General features: G+C 32.4%; 3 protein-coding genes across 3 annotated transcripts in view; all 3 read left to right on the top strand.

Moving 5' to 3' along the window:
* Osi17 (DUF1676 domain-containing protein Osi17) overlaps window positions 1–5,160 on the top strand; it is a 44,136-nt gene extending 38,976 nt beyond the window's left edge. Inside the window, exons 9-11 of the mRNA XM_076130608.1 lie at window positions 350–505; window positions 1,031–1,203; window positions 3,595–5,160. Of these exons, the coding sequence (XP_075986723.1) occupies window positions 350–505; window positions 1,031–1,203; window positions 3,595–3,739 (474 nt within the window). The 3' untranslated portion in view covers window positions 3,740–5,160. The remainder of the gene's footprint in view (window positions 1–349; window positions 506–1,030; window positions 1,204–3,594) is intronic.
* A 907-nt stretch (window positions 5,161–6,067) lies between these two features.
* Window positions 6,068–16,063, top strand: LOC142983401 (uncharacterized). Its single transcript, XM_076130237.1, has 19 exons — window positions 6,068–6,170; window positions 6,696–6,785; window positions 6,972–7,082; window positions 7,671–7,856; window positions 8,189–8,385; window positions 8,469–8,532; window positions 8,880–9,069; window positions 9,427–9,575; window positions 9,811–9,981; window positions 10,413–10,540; window positions 12,609–12,678; window positions 12,891–13,001; window positions 13,429–13,614; window positions 13,846–14,042; window positions 14,110–14,176; window positions 14,409–14,598; window positions 14,957–15,105; window positions 15,480–15,650; window positions 15,909–16,063. The coding sequence occupies exons 1-19, from the start codon at window positions 6,122–6,124 to the stop codon at window positions 16,061–16,063; spliced, it is 2,631 nt and encodes an 876-aa protein (XP_075986352.1). The 5' UTR covers window positions 6,068–6,121.
* Window positions 16,064–16,416: 353 nt separating this feature from the next.
* On the top strand, window positions 16,417–19,515 carry LOC142983663 (uncharacterized). Its single transcript, XM_076130647.1, has 5 exons — window positions 16,417–16,589; window positions 16,973–17,117; window positions 17,378–17,515; window positions 17,789–17,883; window positions 18,164–19,515. The coding sequence occupies exons 1-5, from the start codon at window positions 16,553–16,555 to the stop codon at window positions 18,214–18,216; spliced, it is 468 nt and encodes a 155-aa protein (XP_075986762.1). The 5' UTR covers window positions 16,417–16,552; the 3' UTR covers window positions 18,217–19,515.
* Window positions 19,516–20,025: the final 510 nt, after the last annotated feature.

Raw genomic sequence — 20,025 nt, 5'->3', positions numbered from 1 at the left:
TGATTTTCATCATTAGTGACACTAGAGTTTCAAATCTTGCTGGTTCCACAAAAAGGAGGAACTATATGATTCAATGAAGGATTCTTTTTATTCCAAAATTTAAAATATTTTTTTAGTTAAACGCAGATTTTGCTCTTCCGAAGTCAAGTGTGAATACACATAATATATGTAGCTTAACTTACAATTCGCGTTGTAATTAATAATTTATTACGATACAGCGGTACAGCATCTTATCTGCGCTGATGTATTCTTTTAAAGGCAGTTAATCCTTTCATCCCCAGTGTTTAATATTTATAAGACTATCACGTATAAAATTAACAATATTATAATCATGAATGCGGTTTTTCAGATAAGAGCAGCATCAATAGCAGCTCGAGCGCCACCGTCTCCAGTAAGAGATGAAATCCTGAGGGTATCAGCTGTCAAGTTAAAAGAAAACAATAGGATAAAGACGGAAACTGAGTTGGTGAAACAGCAGCAACAGATATTAGCTGCACAGGATCCGGTAAGTCAAGTCATACATTCAAATGATATTATAAAAATAACACTAGAAAAAGATCATTGAAGGTGGTGTGGTGTAATCTAATATTGCAAAAGCTAAAGTAAACATAACTTTTTGTGGTTAAAAATAAAATAAAAAATAAATAAATTTAACCCATTAATGTCCCACTGCTGGGCAAGGGTCTCCTCCCGTAATAAGGGAGGGGTTAGGCCTTGAGTCCACCACGCTGGCCAAGTGCGGGTTGGGGACTTTGCATGCCCTCAATAAATGTATTAAACAAATTTTAGGCATGCAAGGTTTCCTCACGATGTTTTCCTTCACCGTTGGAGCATGTGATAATTATTTCTAATACACACATAACTTCGAAAAGTCATTGGTGTGTTGCCTCGGGTTCGAACCTGCGACCACTTGCGTGGGAGGTGTCAACTTATACCACTCGGTTCGTTTTCGTTAATTCACTTCATTTGTGGAACATGGTATCTAGTTTATTAATTTTAAAATTAATCAAATTCAATTTTCTTATTTCAGGAAACAATAGCAGCAGAGAAATTCTACGGTACATTAGTGGAGACCATCGACGTACTGTTAAGTCAGATGGGTGCCAATGAGCTCGGTTGTCGCGAGAGAGCCGTGTGTGCGTTGTATGGAGATCCCTTCAAGCACACGCCGTACAGCAATCTGGTGTCTGGACATCTTAGCAAGTGAGTTATCATCATTATTGTTTTGGTTATTTTGATTAGGGCGTCTCTTAATCTTAAAGCCAAAAACATTCCGTTCTCTATCAGTACCTTATATTTTTGTGGATCCATACTATACATTCATTATGTATTTTGTTTATACTCCCTTGCAGAGTCAGATCTGATTTTAAAATTTGTGACATGAACTCATATTAAGTTTCTAGGTTTCGAAAAGGAAAGTCGTTTATATCTTCCTCAATTAAATTATGCTTCAGACCCCAACTACGACCTCAAATACCTTTGCTTATAACTAATTATAGTACGAACGCATATTTGTGGACGGAAGTTTCCACTCCCAAAGATTTTTTTACTCAAAGGCATCATAAACTTTGTTGTCACGCTGTTATTACCAGTAGAGGCGTATAATCAATTTCACGGCACTCAGATCATTACCCACTACTCTATGCGTAGCTATGACTGTTTAATTGTTCATAAAACAATTACCGTCTGGAATGTTTTGGAAAGGCATTTTAAAGCTTTGAATCATTACCTACATTTTGAACATAATGAGCGTAAAAAACGTTGACATGATCTATGTATGTGCGTATTTCCTTGTCTTAAGCAATAATTTATCATAAGGTCATTAAGATAGGCTTATAATTACCTCTTACACTGCTGAGTAATAACAAAATTACTAGTAATTATAATTTTAATGAATGGTTATCAACTAAATGTTCGCGTTTTGATGTCAAAGAAAAAATACAGCAATAGTATTATAAGTGTTCGTGTTTTTATGTCAAAAAATAAGACGGCAGTAGTATCTATATATTTATGTGAGCCTACTTTGGTGGTCAAGCTCCGTTGCACCGAATATAAAAAGATCGTTCTTCAATAATATTTAAAAAGAAAACATGCATTGGTCAAGGTAACGTCTAATACTGAGATTGAGAAATAGACCGTACTTAATTTATACATAGGCATTCCTATTAAATAAAGCCGGACTATAGCGAAATCAATGCCCAGAAGTACAAGGGAAACTTTAAAAACTAATGAAAATTTTGGTATACCTACGTTCTGGACCTGTTTCTCCCGAAATAAGGATTATTGCAAAGGATCTCCAAGCATTTGAAGACATAAATTTAGTTCTAGATCTTTCTATCTATCTCATTTACCTTTGCACTAGTTTAGAACTGCTATTTCAAACAAAACACTAGCATCAAGGGACATTTCTGTAGACATAATATTACCGTGTTCAGTGTTCACTCTCCGTGACAGTAATGACTCTGTGTCGACAATAATAACACGTGCTGCGATGATTACTGTCATTTTGTGGGCTCATCACTTGCTGCTCAGTCACCGATTGCTTAAGGAGGTTAAAAATAACTCTTACGTTTAAGATGAGTAGGAGCAGACTGCGTGGGACGCGGAGTATCCAATTGGAGGTACCGCGTCCTGGCCACTTTATAGTGACTGTTGAAGGAACACCGTCAGGTTTTTAGTCGATATGCCCAAATTTAAAAGCCGAAACGCCTAGCTGGCGGGAGAGCCCGACAGACCCCCGCTACCTCCCTGGAGCGATTACATGCAATAATGCATTTTCCTGACGAAAAAAACTGCATTCTGCGGGCTCTTTTTAGAGCTTTTAAATCTATTTAATAACTGTATTTGGCACAGACTTATATGTGTGAGAAGTGCTAAATAAACTTCTACCTCTATGGCTATTAACTAAGTGAAAGAGACTTCAAGAATCATATCACACTAACAATCAATGTGGTTGTAAATCGCAAAGCGACGCAATACTGAATCAATAATAGAAATATCAATGTCCCGCTTTCCGACACTTTACAAGTTCACAAAAAAGTTCAAATACAAATGTTTTACGAATATCAGCAGCATTTCCGATAAGCAGTCTGCTCATTTCTTATTAACACAACAACTTTCATTCCAAACGCCTTGGTTTACAAATTCCACACTTTTCTAAGTCAAATCAGGTTTATTATGGCTATTGCATTAGCATTTCAAATAAATATTGAATGTTATTTGTTAGTCTACTGACCCAATTTTTCCTTTTATAACTTGTGATTAACTTTCGAGCTCTCGCTTTCATTACCCTTAAAACACAGGGATTTTCCTATGGTCAAAACACATTATTTTGGTGCGATATAAAAATGTATGTTGCAGGTGGGAACCTAATTATATGTTTGGAGATGCGCAGTGGTAGCGATGTGGTGACATTAACCACGATACATAAGAAAAGTTACAGTTACCAAGTTACAATCTACTATAGCCCTTTTCCAAGATGATAACATAATAGATTCTGACGCGAATTTTCTTATTGAATTTTATTTTAATTTTAATCCAGAACTAAAATCTATTTCCCGTTTTTCTAAATTATTTATTTTATTCTTTTTCCAGGGACTCCAACGAACTCTTACCAGCCGGTGACAGTAAAGCAGCACTACATTACTACAGATACGTGCAAGCCGCTCGCGACGGTCAAGAACAGAAGGACTGCGTCGCTTCATATCCAAACTGCGATATAGATTTCAATAGAAAGTGAACTAAACACTAAAACGATATTTTTTGAGAAGAAGAATAAAAAAAGACAGTTTGATGACTGCCCTGCGTTTTTTAATGGCAGATTATTTTTGTAAATCCTGTAGCCCACCTTGTACGTTCACTGGTGAAGACTTTAATTAAATTATTTTATGTAATTGTGACTTCTACAAAGCACTCTATAATTTGTTTTACTTGTAATTATTTAAATCCGTCCAATTAAATTGATTGAACAACTTGTCGTTTGCCAGAATTAAAGAATACTGGCATGTTTGCAATAAATATTATATTTCCAGTTATTAGACTGGAATGATACCTAACTAATTATGAAAAAATCGGTGTAGGGAAAGGTGTATGAAATATCTACATAATATACCTACCAGTGTTCCGAAATCTCTCTGCAAAATAGTTTATATTATCTACAATTTTCTGAAAACATAAATTGATTGGATTTAAGGGGATTTGTGTTACTGAACTTTGAAGATCTGATTTCTTATAATATTTGAGGCTGGTTAATATAATTATTATTATGTATCCCGTACACACTTTAATGTTTTATTGGAATGGAAAAAATGTGTAAAGTAAGTAATGTTTAAAATGGTAATATAAAATGCGTTTTTGTAAGTTTTTGAAATTGTAAAATTATTTATTTATTTGTTAACAAGCCATGTTTGTCTTTTGTATTTAGATATATTTTCCTACGTTTTGCATTTACTATGGAGTTAGATGACAGCTACGTCCAAAACATAGATTAGTAGCAAAATTATATTTATTCTTATTTTTAAGAACCTAATTTATTTAAAGACTGACTTTGATTCGATTCATATGAGAAATAATATCAGACTTCGAAAATTTTCGGCCAGGTTCACAGCTTGTGCATGAGTCTTGTATAACCTATCCGATGGATAAAAGTGATACTTGTTTTGAAGTACCGCAATCGATGCTAAAATTGAGTGAATTTTAAGTCTCCATATTATTTATTCAACTGTAACTGACAATAACCGGTAAACAATATATAAAATGTTCTGTTTATATAAAACATTGGAAATGGTTTATTACTAAATCTCTATGAATCTCTTGAGGTTGGTCATAATAATATTTAAAATACTTTTTTTGCATAAAGACCGTAAACTTTTGTAAAATAATAATTATAAGATTACAGTTAAAACAATTGCAAATAGTTTTGGTCTTAATGCATCTGAACGATAATTTTAATAATTTATTTTTCTAGTTTTAGAACACCGAGTCACTAGGACATTAGTATTTATTTATTTAACTTATTAATTATTAGTAATTACTAACTAAAAATAAAATTGCTCAATAAGTTTCTAATTAGAAATTAACATGGTTATTTTTGTAACTTTATACTGTAGATAATTGTATTTATATTTTTGTTAAATATATCAGATTAAATAACGTTTTTTATATTTGTTTTATTACTTATCCTTAATCCTGCAAAATATTAGAATAAGGTTCAAATAATCTCGATGTCTTGTATTTTTTGTTACAGTTACACCTTTTAAAATCCTTTAGGGTATAGTGCTATATAACTGCTGTGTGGGAGACACAGCAGTTATATAGCGTTATACAACATTGTGTAACATTGTGATAATAATACAATTTTAGAACAAATTTGCTTAAAAACCAATGTTATAAGTCAGTTTCTAACGTAATATAACTGCTGTGTGGGAGCACCCTTAAACTAACTGCAACCTCTTCAATTTTAGGAAACAGAGTTATATACTCTTTATTTGGGCCATATATCATTGGGAAACTGGACTGCTGGTTAAGCAAAAATAATATCGGGATGGGTCGCTAAATTTGTCTAGGTTTGGTCGATAAATCATTCTAAATATAATAAAACAAAACAAGTAAAAAATTGCTTCATTTAAAGTTATTTTCGACAACAACAAATTTATCATCGTCTGAATAATTATATAATACTTACCTAATAATACACAATAATAGCCTCAAGGAATGTTCTACAAAGTTTTGAAAAGTATTCCGCGTTTTTTAGAAATAAGTTCAACTCAGATGTCAACCTTAATGGGTTTTCATTGTTTTACTTGAAACGGGTGAAGAAAAGGTTTAAATTTCAACACCGTATTTTAGGTATAATTATAACTGTCAGTGTTATATTTCCGCAGATATCGTTTAAAAATAACACAGAGCATACAAAACAATCTAAACATTCAGATATTTTTTGCGCAAATTGTTATAAATACTTATTTTTGCGCAAATTTATTACTTGCGCAAATTGTTAATTTGTGAAACAATGTTAAGTGTGTTACTGTTTTGTGTATTATGGTGTGTGTTTGCTGTATTGGTATGGAGGAATCACGTTGAAGAAAGTCGTGCTCATAAGCTACCGCCAGTTTACCCGGGCATGTTACCGTTTATAGGACATGCGTATGAAATAGTAGGAAGTTTGTCTAGTATGTATCTTATTTGATTTAACTACCTTTATAAATTATTAAAATGTTTTTTTTAATTTGACAAAGATCTATACGCCTACATTAGTGCCGACGACAGTGGAATGCAGTGCAATATCGTCAAAAATAATATATTCGGTTAGGGAAAAAGTCTTTTCGCATTATAGTATGCATGAACTCGTAACAAAATCTTTTCTCTACACAAAAAGCTCGATATTTGGTTACCTCACGAGCTCACTGAAAGAAACCTAATGAATTGTGTACTTATTTGTGATTCTTGAAGTCAAAGAGATTTTATTACAAGTTCATAGTATACATACTATAATGCGAAAAGACTTTTTCCCCGACCTTAATACATTGAACACATGACATGTATAAAAACATATAACGTTGTAAAATAACATTAATTTTCCAACTTTACGGCACAATCAGTAATCTGTTCAAATAGTACAGATGCAAATAGAAGAATATAAAATTGAAATGATGTTGCAGAGCTCTGTCATTGACTTTAATTAGTTTAATTTTTAGACATTTGGCCGAAAACTAAAGACGTTGGACAGTTTTGCGTTGAAAACGGCGGCGTCGTTTATACTAAACTTGGATCTCAAATATATTACTGTAAGTATTGTTTACTCAAAAATTGTCACTTACGAAAAAAACTGCAAAATAAAATGGCACTTCCATCAAAATTATACCTTTACTTTGACATAAAATATTCGGATAACCTTACAGAAATCTGAAAAGTTTGGACGAGTGAATAACAGCGACTCATATTTCTACTAAATGTTCTATGTTCTTTTGCAGTTATTACAGATCCTGACGATGCACTGACAGTAGCAAATACTTGTTTACAAAAACATTTTTCGTACACCTTCTTAAAGCCTTGGCTTGGTACTGGACTATTCACTGCACCAGGTAAAAATTTACTTACGCTTTTTAATTACAGTCAGGTCCATTCAAATAAACTCGTATCAATATCTCCCATATAATATCTACCTACTTTGGTATATGAAATGGGATTTTAAAACTGTCCCTACAATTTTATACCAGTCCGTTAGTGCGAGTTTAATGAATGACTTACGATCTTTTTTTAAAAAGATAACCAAAACCTGACTAATTTTGTTAGGTATAGGCTTATGCAATCATACAAACAACGGACACAATGTACGATCAGATCACACAAAATTAACTTTTCTTTCCCGAGGGAATCAAACTCTTAATCCCTGTGCTCAGTGGTTCCTTAATTAATCCGGCCCGGACGATGTCGACAATTTTAAAGCCTTGAGAAAAATAAAACAGACTCGTAGTTTAAGAGCTTCACGGCTTATGGTTACGTTTCAGATAGCCATTCGATAGATACAGTAAAAGCAAATGTTAGAAAACATATTCTATTTGCTCTTACTAATAAAAAAAAATCTTCTTGCTAATCGTTTTTTCGGGAATGATGGAACGAGATCTTGGCTTCTTAGACTTGGTGATGAGACAACTTTTTATAAATTTCAGCAGAACCATGGAAACGCCATCGTAAGCTACTAATCCCTGCATTCACATCGCCAGTAGTACACACATTTCTGGACATATTCAATCGCCAAGCGAGGAAGTTAGTGAATAATGTTGAATGTCACGTTGGAAAAGGACAATTTGACCATATCGCCGACTTGAGGAATAATGCTTTGGAGACTTTCTGTAGTAAGTAAGAATTTTAACACTGAAACAAAAATAACTTTCCGAACTTTTTAAGCATGTTCATGGTTCCTCAATCAATCAATCAATAAAATGCAAATTTTATGAATGAGAATTGTGGAAAATAAAATAAAAATGACAATTTTTCCACGATAAAAAATGTCTGAAAAAAGACTGGAAGCCGACTTTACCATAGCATAGTTGGGAGAAAGGCTAGGCTAGATGAGTGTGAATAAAACAGTAACATGTCTTTGGAACTTTCTTCCTTAGTAAATATAATATATGTACAATGTACATACTTTCGATAACTAGTTGATTCAATTTTATTATTTTTTCAGTGACATCCTTTGGTATAAACGGTCTCGAAGACAAAGACTTAGTTAACAAATATATGGTTTCTGCCGACTTAATGATGCGAAATGTAATGGCTAGATTTCAATACCTGTGGCTTCACAGTGACATCATTTACTGGCTGTTAGGATATAAAAAAAGAGACAATGAACTCACAAAAACACTGAATAAGATGTCTGATGAGGTTTGACATAAACTATTTATTTCTGTACTTTACTGCAATATTAATTTAAAGTAGTTATAATATAATAAAATGTGTATTTTTAGATAATTCAGAGTAAGAAACTGGCATTGAAAACTATGGACAATGATATAATGACGACAACAACAGGTAAGGTCCAGTGGGCTTTTCTTCTTAACCTGTACTGTTCCGCTGTTGAGCTAAGATATCCAGCCATTTGCTCCCAATCATCTATAAAATGTACTTAGTCATCACCCAAGTGTTTATCTGCCTTTCTTCAGTGGCCGTAGAAGGCACTATTTGGCCATACTTTCTGATATAGAATATCAATTATATATATTATAATGTAACGAGACTTAAACGCGATTGAAAATCGAAGATTATGATACTTTATTTTGGTTTACCGGAAACTTCGCTGCAATTTGAACTTTATTTATTTTTCAATCGCGTTTAAGACCTTAAAATATTAATTTAAAACTTCTTTATTATATTTTTAGGGAAGAAGTACAAACCGTTCTTGGATCTTGTGCTAGAATTATCCTCAGGTGGAGCAATGACAGATAGAGAGATAGGCGACGAGTTGGATACTGTAGTATTTGCTGGTTTTGACACGACTTCCAACACGCTAGTCAGTGTTTTAGTCATGCTTGGTGCATATCCTGAAGTTCAGCAACGAGCTTATGAGGAGTGAGTCAAAAAGTAGCAAATATATTTCCTTACGACACATTGAAAGTTTGAAATCCCTCTAATGCTCTTTTAACTATACTTTAATCCCTTCAAATAAACTAAAATGCAATATAACTTTTAAACTCTCGCGTTGCATGTTTAATGTATAATAGAATACGGGAATTAATGCGTACACGCATTTTACCTTAAAATGCCTAACGTTTCGGCGCAGGTTGCGCTCGCCGTGGTCGCGTCGCGTTAATTCCCGTATTCTATTATACATTGAAATGCAATAGTTATAATGCATCATACGTTACAATTTCGCACGGTGTATGACGTATGCGTCGTGACAATTAACTCATTCCTATTATGTTTTAGAATTATGCAAGTAGTCGGTGCTGATAGAGATGTAGAAAAAGATGACATAAATAAACTAGAATACTTAGGAGCTGTGCTTATGGAAACGATGAGAATGTTCCCGGCTGGACCTTTGATGCCGAGAGCTGTGCTTAAAGATGTGAAATTAAGTAAGTTACATAGTAATAGTTCACCTACAAATATGGTAAAGTATTTTTTGTAACTATTAAAATTATTACACAAAATAAGTCTACAAACCTTGTATCATCATTCCATTACACGATTGCTGACAAAATTTATTTTTTGTGTCCTTGATTTTACAGTATATTTATTTCTACTATGATGCGGTTGTTTAATAAAATCATGATGGGACTGTTTTGTACTTACGCTTTACTATGCTTGCAGAAAACTACACTCTTCGTGCCGGAACATCTTGCGTTCTTATACCAGCGGGAATGCACTTCGACTTTTGCTGGGGTGACCGGTTCAAATTCAGACCAGAGCGATGGTTGGATCCTACGACTGTACCAAAGAACTCATTCGCAGGTTTTGGTATTGGAAAAAGGAATTGTATAGGTTTGTATGATAACTTTAAACAATGAGATTTTAAGTGATGATAATATTTTAATACTTACCGATCGTAAAAACAATAAAAAAATATGCTAATAAGACTTTAATTAAGTGCTTTTTAATTTCAGTTTATGAAATTAAAAAGCATAATATCATAAGTAATTAAAATAACTCAATGTTTGTAAACGAAATTTATTAATAAAAGTTATTGACTGGAGTTGACTTAAAGTCTTCAAAAATACTTTCAGAACATTTTATATCGATTTTTGTTAAATGTTTTACTTTGCATTGCTTTTCATTTTGGAACATGTAACAATGGCCAGTCTAAACTAATTCCCGTTAAATATTAGATAATTTAATATGCGTGAATAAATACACAAAGTTAAATTTAAGAGTTCGAAAATTATAAAATAATTGTAATTTTCTTTTTAATTTAGGTAAAACGTACGCCATGACGGCAATGAAAATTTCTGTGGCGCATTTTTTAAGAAGATTTAAAGTTACCGCTTCGGAAGATAACCTAAAATTAAGACTACATGCTATGTTAAAAGCAACTGGAACAATTGCAATTGAAAATAGAATGAAATAAAAATATTTGTAGTATAAGCTTTTTATTTATGTGTGATCCTAACCATTGTTTTATTTAGACAAAGTAGGCAAATTAAAGCTCAAAAAATATTCAAATTTTAATGTGATTTTCTTATTAATATGCTAAAGATAATTCGATTATTTTTTATTTGTAAAAAAATAAAGCTATTTTAACGATATTGAACTGCAAAAAATATTATTTACATTTCCGTTCATTGCCTATTCGATATAGAAAAATATAATAAATTATTAGAACAAATCTCCTTTCTTTTCTTATACATTTTTTGTTATAATTTCTGTCCTACTTTAGGGCAAGAATCTCCTCCCAAACAAGGGAAGGGTTAGGCCTTGTGTCCACTCCAATAATCTACCACCGTGGCGCAGTGGTTTAGGTCGCCACGCCGCTACCATTACGTCGGGAGGTCGTGGGTTTGATTCCCAGACAGAACAATTTATTTGTGCAATCCACAAATAATTGTATCGGGTCTGGTTGAGCTTTGTGTCCGTTGTTTGTATGTTTGTAAAAGTCCCCGCGACACAAGAGCAATTCTTTGTGTGGGAGTTATCTTTTTAACATACAAAAGATAAGAGTAGGTAATATAACTATATTCATGTTTTTATACTCATAACCATGATCATGTGATAAACGAACTTATTAGTACTCAGATTTAAAAAAAAATGTTGTTCTGTAAGTTATGAATCTGAAACAAGTGTTTTTATTGTAAACTCACTTTATTATTAACTTGTCATATCAAATAAATGAATCTGAATTTAACGATTGGTCAAAGGTCTACGTTTATATTTCCGCGTATTAATATTATAAATAAGGTAGTCTGTCTGTCAGTTACTCTAAAGCTAAACTACATGTTATCTTTGAATTAAAAAAATATCTTGAAGCTGTTTTTACTGTACATAAAATAACTTTTATTTGATAAAAAAATATTTTCTTTCTTTTTTACACTAGTAAAGAATCAACAAGTTAAGACCAAAATATTCAGAAACATCTAAAAGCTGTCAATATATTTTTTTCTTTTTTTAAAGACTACTTCCGCACTGAGATTTGCTCTTGTGTCCCGGGGACTTTTACAAACATACAAACAACGGACACAAAGTTGTTCCGTGTGGGAATCGAACCCGTGACCTCCCGACGCAATGGTATTGGCGTGGCGACCTAAACTACTGCGCCACGGAGGCAGATATTTACGATAAATTGAGGCTGGAACAACAAAAAGAACAAAAACTAAATACCCTTTTTTAACAGAATATTAATATTTTAATTTATGTCACTGATTTATGAATTGTCATGCAAATGTTTTTTTTTTCTCAAAGTAATAAACTTGCCTATAAAAGGAATAATTGCTTTACAGTTCTGTAATAACATGTTCATATCTTAAGATAATACACGAAATAGAATTATTGAAGTGAAATACGGACAGTTACAATTGTTGCCAAATCATACGAAATTAGCTCGGTTTGCGCAAAATCTAATATTTGCACAAAATCAAATATTTGCGCAATACGTAAAATCTGGAGTCATGTTGAGTGCATTAATATTTTGTGTTTTGTGGTGTGTATATGTTGTGTTTATTTGGCGCAGATATTATGTGTGTAATAGTGGTATTCATAAGCTGCCTCCCGCTTATCCTGGCGAATGGCCTATCATTGGACATGGGCATCTTTTATTTGGAAAGCTGTCAAGTATGTATTCAAAACATTTTTTTGAATAAAAGTACAACTCCCGTAATAAGAGTGACTCTTGTATCGCAAAAACCTTTAGAAACAATGGACACAAAGTAACACCATACACTAACGTCTATAGGTATAGTTTTCGGACCGCACGACGCATTAACATTTCTTCCGTATGGGAATCGAATTCAGCACCTGTCAACGCAATCGTAGTGGCGTGGCGAAATCCTTAACCACTGCACTAAAAAAGACATACATAATTATGTACGCGTATTCATACCATTATCTTATAATAATTATACATCTGAAGCATTCGTACATAGTAAGTACTTTCTACAGGTCTATGGCCAAAAACAAAGGAAATGGCCCAATACTGCATAGACCATGGTGGTATCTTCCATGGCAAATTTGGATCAGAAATATATTATTGTAAGTTTACTCCATTCTGTTATATTAAGTTTAAAAAATATGTATATATTTCTATGTGACTGTAGGTATAATAATAATATAATTTATAGACAAATATGCTTTAAAAAATGCCATCGAAGAATTGCTACAACACAGTTTTTACACACATTTTAGTGCATAAGATATAAATCCTTGGTTTTTGCTAAATATATACATGCCAACACTACTTACAGTTATTACAGACCCCGAAGATGCTTTAACAGCTGCAAATGCGTGTTTAGAAAAGCATTATGTATACCACTTGTCCAGCTCATGGCTTGGAAACGGATTAGTTACAGCGCCAGGTACGATTATAAGTAAACCTACGAAATGCTTTAAATACACACAGAAAGAATATAGATTTCAATTATTCATTAATTTTATCATTTTTGTTACTAATTCGAGGAATAAAAAAACATATGAGTTGCTCAAGTAAAAAAAAATGTATAGATTTTTGAAATACGACCTAATACACATATTATGTACATCAAAACTAACCCAGGATATTTTTACCGTCCAATCCTAAAAGATAATATACTATACTATAGTTTTAAACAACAGCATTAAGCTTTAAATTACGCGTACTATTCTTATTTCGCAATAATATATTTCAATTGTGTTTTGTATAGTGAACCAGCAAAAACTATCAATAAGCACTTTATCTACAATCTAATGAGATTATTTCGACTGCTTTATAATTAAAGTTTTTGACAACTTATTTCTAATTTCTAGTTAATATTTGGAAACACCATAGAAAGTTACTGCTACCAACATTCAGTTTACCAGTGGTGCATTCCTTCTTGGACATATTGAACGAACAGGCTAAGAAATTGGTTAGCAGAGTAGAAGAACACGTTGAAAATGGACAATTTGAGCATGTGAATTATTTGAGGAATAATGCTTTGGAGACATTTTGTTGTAAGTATTCATTTGTATTAATCCGCTAGGTAGATTGTTTTATTTTAAAAACGGGCATTGTGGTTATGCCATATGTCTTGTGTTCCATCAAATTAAAATCGAGATATTTTAATAACTTAATCAATTAAATAAAAATAAAACACACGTTTGATACGTTGATTGAGAGAGGAGAAATTATGTTGTCATGACTTTCACAAAATATCAGTCAAAGTGGTATCTGTTCTTTTCTAGTAACATCTTTTGGAGTAAATGGTGTGGAAGACAAAGATTTTGTTAGTAAGTACATGACGGCTGCTGATTCCATGATGCGTCATGTGATGATAACGTTCCACCGACCTTGGCTACAGAATGACGTAATAGGCTGGCTGCTAGGACATAAGAAGAAGGAAAAAGAACTAGTAAAGACGTTAAGAAAGATGTCTGATGAGGTGAGTATGCCCATAATCGATAGTTTTATTTTCTTGTACAGTTGATTTAAGCTCTTAGTAATTTTAGGTCATACAAAGGAAAAAGATTGCCATGAGAACTAAGAAGAATCAATTAAATGGAACATCAGAAGATGGTAAGTTTTTTTTTTAATAAATGCCGACAAATAATTGAAACCTGTAAAATATGTGAAGGCTAAGTCAAAACAATAAATAACGCTTTCTCTCTGAGAAATAATCTAGTTAACCATAATAGAGAGACAATAATCAGAATTTGTTAGCTAGTTTTTAAGAAAATGACAAAAAAGCAAGCAAACAAACTAACTATATGTACTCATAATAAAATAAAAAATACCTTATTTTTCGTAGGTGTAAAATACAAAGCATTTTTAGATCTTTTACTAGAACAATCAGCAGATGGATCTTTGACAGACAAAGAAATAGGGGAGGAACTAGACACGGCTATATTTGCAGGTTTTGATACCACTTCAAACACATTAGTCAGTGTGCTTATAATGCTTGGCGCTTATCCTGAAGTGCAGCAACGTGTTTATGATGAGTAAGTTTTATTTCAACCATTTTTTCAGTAAAAAGCAGATCTTTTTTGAAGACCCAGCTCGAATTTGGGTTGTAATTTATGAAGCCCAGGTAACTAGGTGTGCTTTTACACCACTATCGATTGACAGTGGTGTAAAATCACACCCAGTTACCATCTGGATGGTCATCCGAGGTCTGAGTCGCTAATAAAGAGCTTTGTTTTAAATATTGATCAGCGCCTAGCATTTTACTGTAGAACTATGTTTCAAGTTCAAAGTACCTAGTTTTTGTTTACAATTTAACTTCCCTGCCACCAAGTGGAAGAATTAATGTTGACGAAATACAACTTTACTAATAAAATATTCTATTTACTTTTGCAGAATAATTCAAACGATTGGTAAAGATCGAGATGTAGAGAAAGACGATGTAAAGAAATTAGTGTACTTGGAAGCTGTGTTAATGGAAACAATGAGAATGTTTCCGTCTGCACCTCTGTTTCTTAGATCTGTGGATAAGGATGTAAAATTGAGTAAGTGTATCTAAACATAAACCTAGCTGTATGTTTTTGACCAAAGAACATGATGATTATTGAAAAAAACGAATTTTCGTGAAATTTTGTTTTGAGGTAGTTGATGACCCGTTATAAGGTGACCGTTACAATATTTATTAAAAAACATTCAAGTGTCAAATTCGCAAGCCTGTGCTAGTTATTTGTGAAAATATTCTGATTAATGCTTCTTACTGGTAGTCCATCGTTTTGGTAAAAGCAGCGACAAAGACGAAACGAGACAAAAAAAAGAACGAAAAAATAAAAGAGACAAGAGAAAGCTTGTTGTTAGTTTTGTGCAAGTTGGCATGAATGGGACTCTACGTAATCAAAGCATACCTTTTTTGTTCTTACAGAAAACTACACTCTTCGCAAAGGAAGCTCCTGTGCTATATTTGCAACAGGAATGCATTACGACTATTGTTGGGGCGATCGCTTCCGATTTAGGCCAGAACGATGGCTAGATTTAGCAACTTTACCAAAGAACTCGTTTGCAGGCTTCAGCATCGGTAAAAGAAATTGTATAGGTAAATTTGTTAAAAATAAGTATGTTTTGTTTTATATATTCTGAGTAAGAGGTATATTGTCTCTTTTCATAAATTACACTTACGCTAAAATTGGAAAAACCATTTCAGTGATTTTAACTCCATACAAGTATATGGTCTATAGCTCTATGTTTCATAGTATTCAAATAATTATTGAATTCAAACCAAGAGTAAAATTAAAATAGTTAATGAAAGCACTCCCGATTCGCCGTTTCATAATTTTTATTTTGTTATTTTCAGGCAAAACCTACGCCGTTATTGCAATGAAAATAGCTGTAGCCCATTTTGTGAGAAGATATAAAATTCTCTCTTCAGAAGATAACCTGCAATTGAGTGTAGACATCTTGTTAAAAGCAAAAGGGACTATTGCAATTAAAAATAGAGTTAAGGAATAAATTTATTATTTAACGAAAGTGTTTCAATGACGTTCACCGTTTTATCCTCTACTTATTAAAACCACCGATTGTGCGAAGAAAATAATTTCTCAATTTTTACATACATTATAAGCAAAATCCTTTCTTTGAAAAGCTTCTTAATCAATGTATTATTTCTTGAGATAGTTATAAAATATTTAATTATAACTAGTTAACAGATAATATTAAAAATACTACGGTAAGATATTCATAAATATATATGTAGATCCCTGCCAGCACAAATGAATACTTACATTCAAGTGCAACAAACTCTGCAAGGAAGTAGCAATTTGGCAGATTAATAACACGTGAAATTAAATGTAAGATTTGTTCAGTAATCTCAGTCAACTTGAAAATTGTTTCTGATGATCGCGACGGTGCGGTTAAAAGTGATATTTTATAGTGAAAATGTAGCATGAGAATATTATGGGATAATCAAATGAGTTGCGTCTATTTACTTTTAATAGAGACATGAATTATCATTATTGTTTCACAATTTTACTGATGAGTAAGTATTATGCATCTTGTGTTATTTTTATATGTAACCTATTCATATTCTGTATATTTTCCATATTCAATCTAAGTTCTACGTACAAAATTAATGGGATATTCTCGAACTCTAACTTTGAGAATCATAATGTCAGTATTTAAACCTAATGATGCTAATCTGGCGTGTGCTACACATTCCTTCTTAGTTCAATTGATAACGTTGATAGTCTCTAGCTACGTTCATCACCTTAAATACATTTCTATATTTATTAATGTCAGCACCCTGTTTCTATCTGAAGGTGTAGGCACAGGGTGTATGAAATACATCTGTGCTTCGTTTTATAGTCCCTTGTAGGTAATATTGAGTGAGCCTATTGCCGAAAACAGATATTTTTTTCACAGTGTTTTACCTTCAAATTGGCGACACTAAGAACAAAATAGTAAAGAAACGTACACGAAAATCATTTCCTGATCATTGGGTTGAGCACGTTCTCCACCAATCACGGAGAGCAGAAAGCGGACGACGGGATTATAAGCCCTTACAAAGGTGGAAAACCTATTGAAATAAATAATGCTATATTTTGATTAATTTGCTATATTATTATATTAATATAAAGAAATAAAACTTGGGATAAGTGCTGGATTACCTATTCGATAGATATAGTGAAGTGTTTTAAACATTTTTCTACTTCTAGGAAATTTGAACTTAGATAGATAGATAGATAAAAAGTCAAAGAAACAGTGAGTCTTTCGTATAAGTTTTAGCATATCATTTAATCTTGGATCAAATGTATTTTTTTCTAACAGGGCACGTGGGTACCCCTACATACCGAACTACGCCTATGAGGGTTATTGGGCTGCTACTGTATCAACGACGCAAAATGTATCACAGAGCACTCCAGGAACATTAAATTGTGGAGCTCAATGTGCACCTGTATTTTCGAGGTTAGTTAGCTTTAAAACTGAACAAAATAAAGATGTTAGAATGATCAGTAGTCCAATATTATATAGTCGGTATGGTCGAGCATCGAGAGTTTGACGTTTAAAATGTTCAGAAAAGATAGTTGCTTTAACGTCCGCTAGAGGCGCTGATCAATTTTTCATATAAAATATGTAGAAGAAGAAAATCAGCCTTCGGGTTTTTGAAACATTTGAAATAAAACTCTTAAAAAGAGGTCGTCATGAACTAACATAAATACATTTTTTTTTAATTTTCAGTTTTGGTAAAATATGTGCTCGAAACAAAGACTACGAATACAAAACATTTGAAAATTACTGCGCTATGAAGTCAGCTGACTGTTTGGAAATTGAAGGTGCCTATTTACCTACTACCGTATACATAACATGACATCACGCACTTTATACCCGTGGTGTAATAGGGAGCGTGTCGATTATTATTTAGTTTTATTAATATTAATTTACTTTTAAATATTTATTAATATACTATATTTGTGAATCACACGTAATTGTTCTTGTTAGTAGTTGTCCTTGCGTGTAGTTGGATGATGATCACCTCAGCCACCGCACTGTAAAATTACGATTTGTAGAAGCAGTTTTGAAGGTATAATAATATATTATTTTCTCTTATTCCAGATTGGAAAGTGGTTCATTTAAAAGAATGCGGGGACTACTTGAATAAAAAATAGATGCATTTCTCAAGAAAAAACCATAACTAAACTTTTCTAGTAACTTCTATGATAAATGTAAAACACAGTGACTAAAAATATTTTTATATACTGAATATGCTTTGTGCTTTCATTCAACAGATGGAAGTAGATTGCTAAAAGTTCTGCCTTAGGTTACACGTTAACCTTACGCATATTTAGTTTTACAAAGCCAACATAGATGGCGCGGTCTAAAAATATTTACTATGTAAAGAATACATTTTCCCACACTTCTTATCTTAAATGCAAAGTCTTTTAAGTATATCAAAAAGTAAAACTTTAAATATTATTTATATCTATATTCACCTTGAAAAACTGCATTATTTTCTTAAGTAACAGAATTAACAAGTATTCAATGTTACAATCAAAGATTTTCGTCCATTCGTTTTATTTACGAAACAATTTTCTGTTCTACATTTTTTTCTAATTATCCGTCAAACGTGTTGTATTTTTTTGTTGATTCAAATTAATTGTTATTTTACCATCGACAGATTGATGATAAAAAGCGAGCTTTGAAAGCACTTACAATTATTATTATATACGTACTATATTTTATACTGCAAAACTACGAAAAATTAGAAATAAACCCGGGGTTTTACTATTACCACTATTCTATACGATTCTGCTACCTATTTGTTTGCGATTCTTCCATTAAAAAAGTGCAAACAAAGTAAAACGTCAGAACTACAAGCCAAGCATTTTTCCACCACATTTTATTCGCTAATGTGCTCTTTCTCTTATATCCGAAGTCTCAAATTTTTATCTCAACTCGAGTTAATGTCTCGGAATAAAGATAAGCTCTCCCTCGGAAGGAGGGAGGGAGACGCAAGATGTAATTTATATCGATTCGAAATTTTCGATGTTTATTTTTATAAGATCATGGAAAGTCGATTATAGATTAAGGGAAGTCAATGTCTTAATAGGGTCTTTAAAATAAATTGAAAATGTGGAAGTATGTGAATTTTCTTATCCATTTCATTCCGCTTAGCATTTTGACTTTACTAGTTAACTGTGCTTTCTTTGTACTATAATTACTCATTTTTACCTTGACATTTATTGATATTTTATAGTAATTTAAGATCTTAAATTGTGAGGTACATTCTGGCAAACTTGAGAGCACAAACTGAGAGCTTTTCACGTATTCAAAGGTCGGCTGTTGGCGTAGATCAAGATGTTTTAACACTACAATTTTGATTGTTGTTACCAAATATTATGTTTTACTTTCGCAAAGAAAAAAAGAAGATCTTTTGGTGACATAATTGACTATGAGACAAGTCTCATAAATATTGAAGCATAAAATCATATAAATATCAAAGGTACTAGAAACGAAAGCATATTTAAATCTCTGAATACAGAACCTGTATTTACCTCTCAAAGCGAACTCACATTATAAAACACTCGCATAAGGCCATCATAAATATAGAAAAATAATTTTAAACGATTGATTCAGAATTCTCGTACGAGCTTCAAGCTAACTAACCGTGTAGTTGTTCAGTGAATACAGAATGTATAGGCGTATCTCCCTTTTATGCCGTTCATGATATTTTATTTGAAAAACTACCTTTATTGTTTGCCTCGTTAGCGGTACGAAGATATTTTGTTAGACTTGGCTAATATTAGACGGCATTGTTATGGATTTCATGTTAGGAATTTTGATTCGCCGTTTTTTGTAAAGGTTAGGAATAAAAATATTTGGTACATAATTTCTTTTTGTACTGATTTGCTATTGAAACTTGTTATGAAATTTTTATTTTATTTTGGGCTACATAAAGAAAACCGTCGTGATGAAAC

This window comes from Anticarsia gemmatalis, chromosome 24 (assembly GCF_050436995.1).
Source record: "Anticarsia gemmatalis isolate Benzon Research Colony breed Stoneville strain chromosome 24, ilAntGemm2 primary, whole genome shotgun sequence".
NCBI lineage: Eukaryota > Metazoa > Arthropoda > Insecta > Lepidoptera > Erebidae > Anticarsia > Anticarsia gemmatalis.
This window is presented reverse-complemented; position numbering and strand designations above follow the sequence as displayed.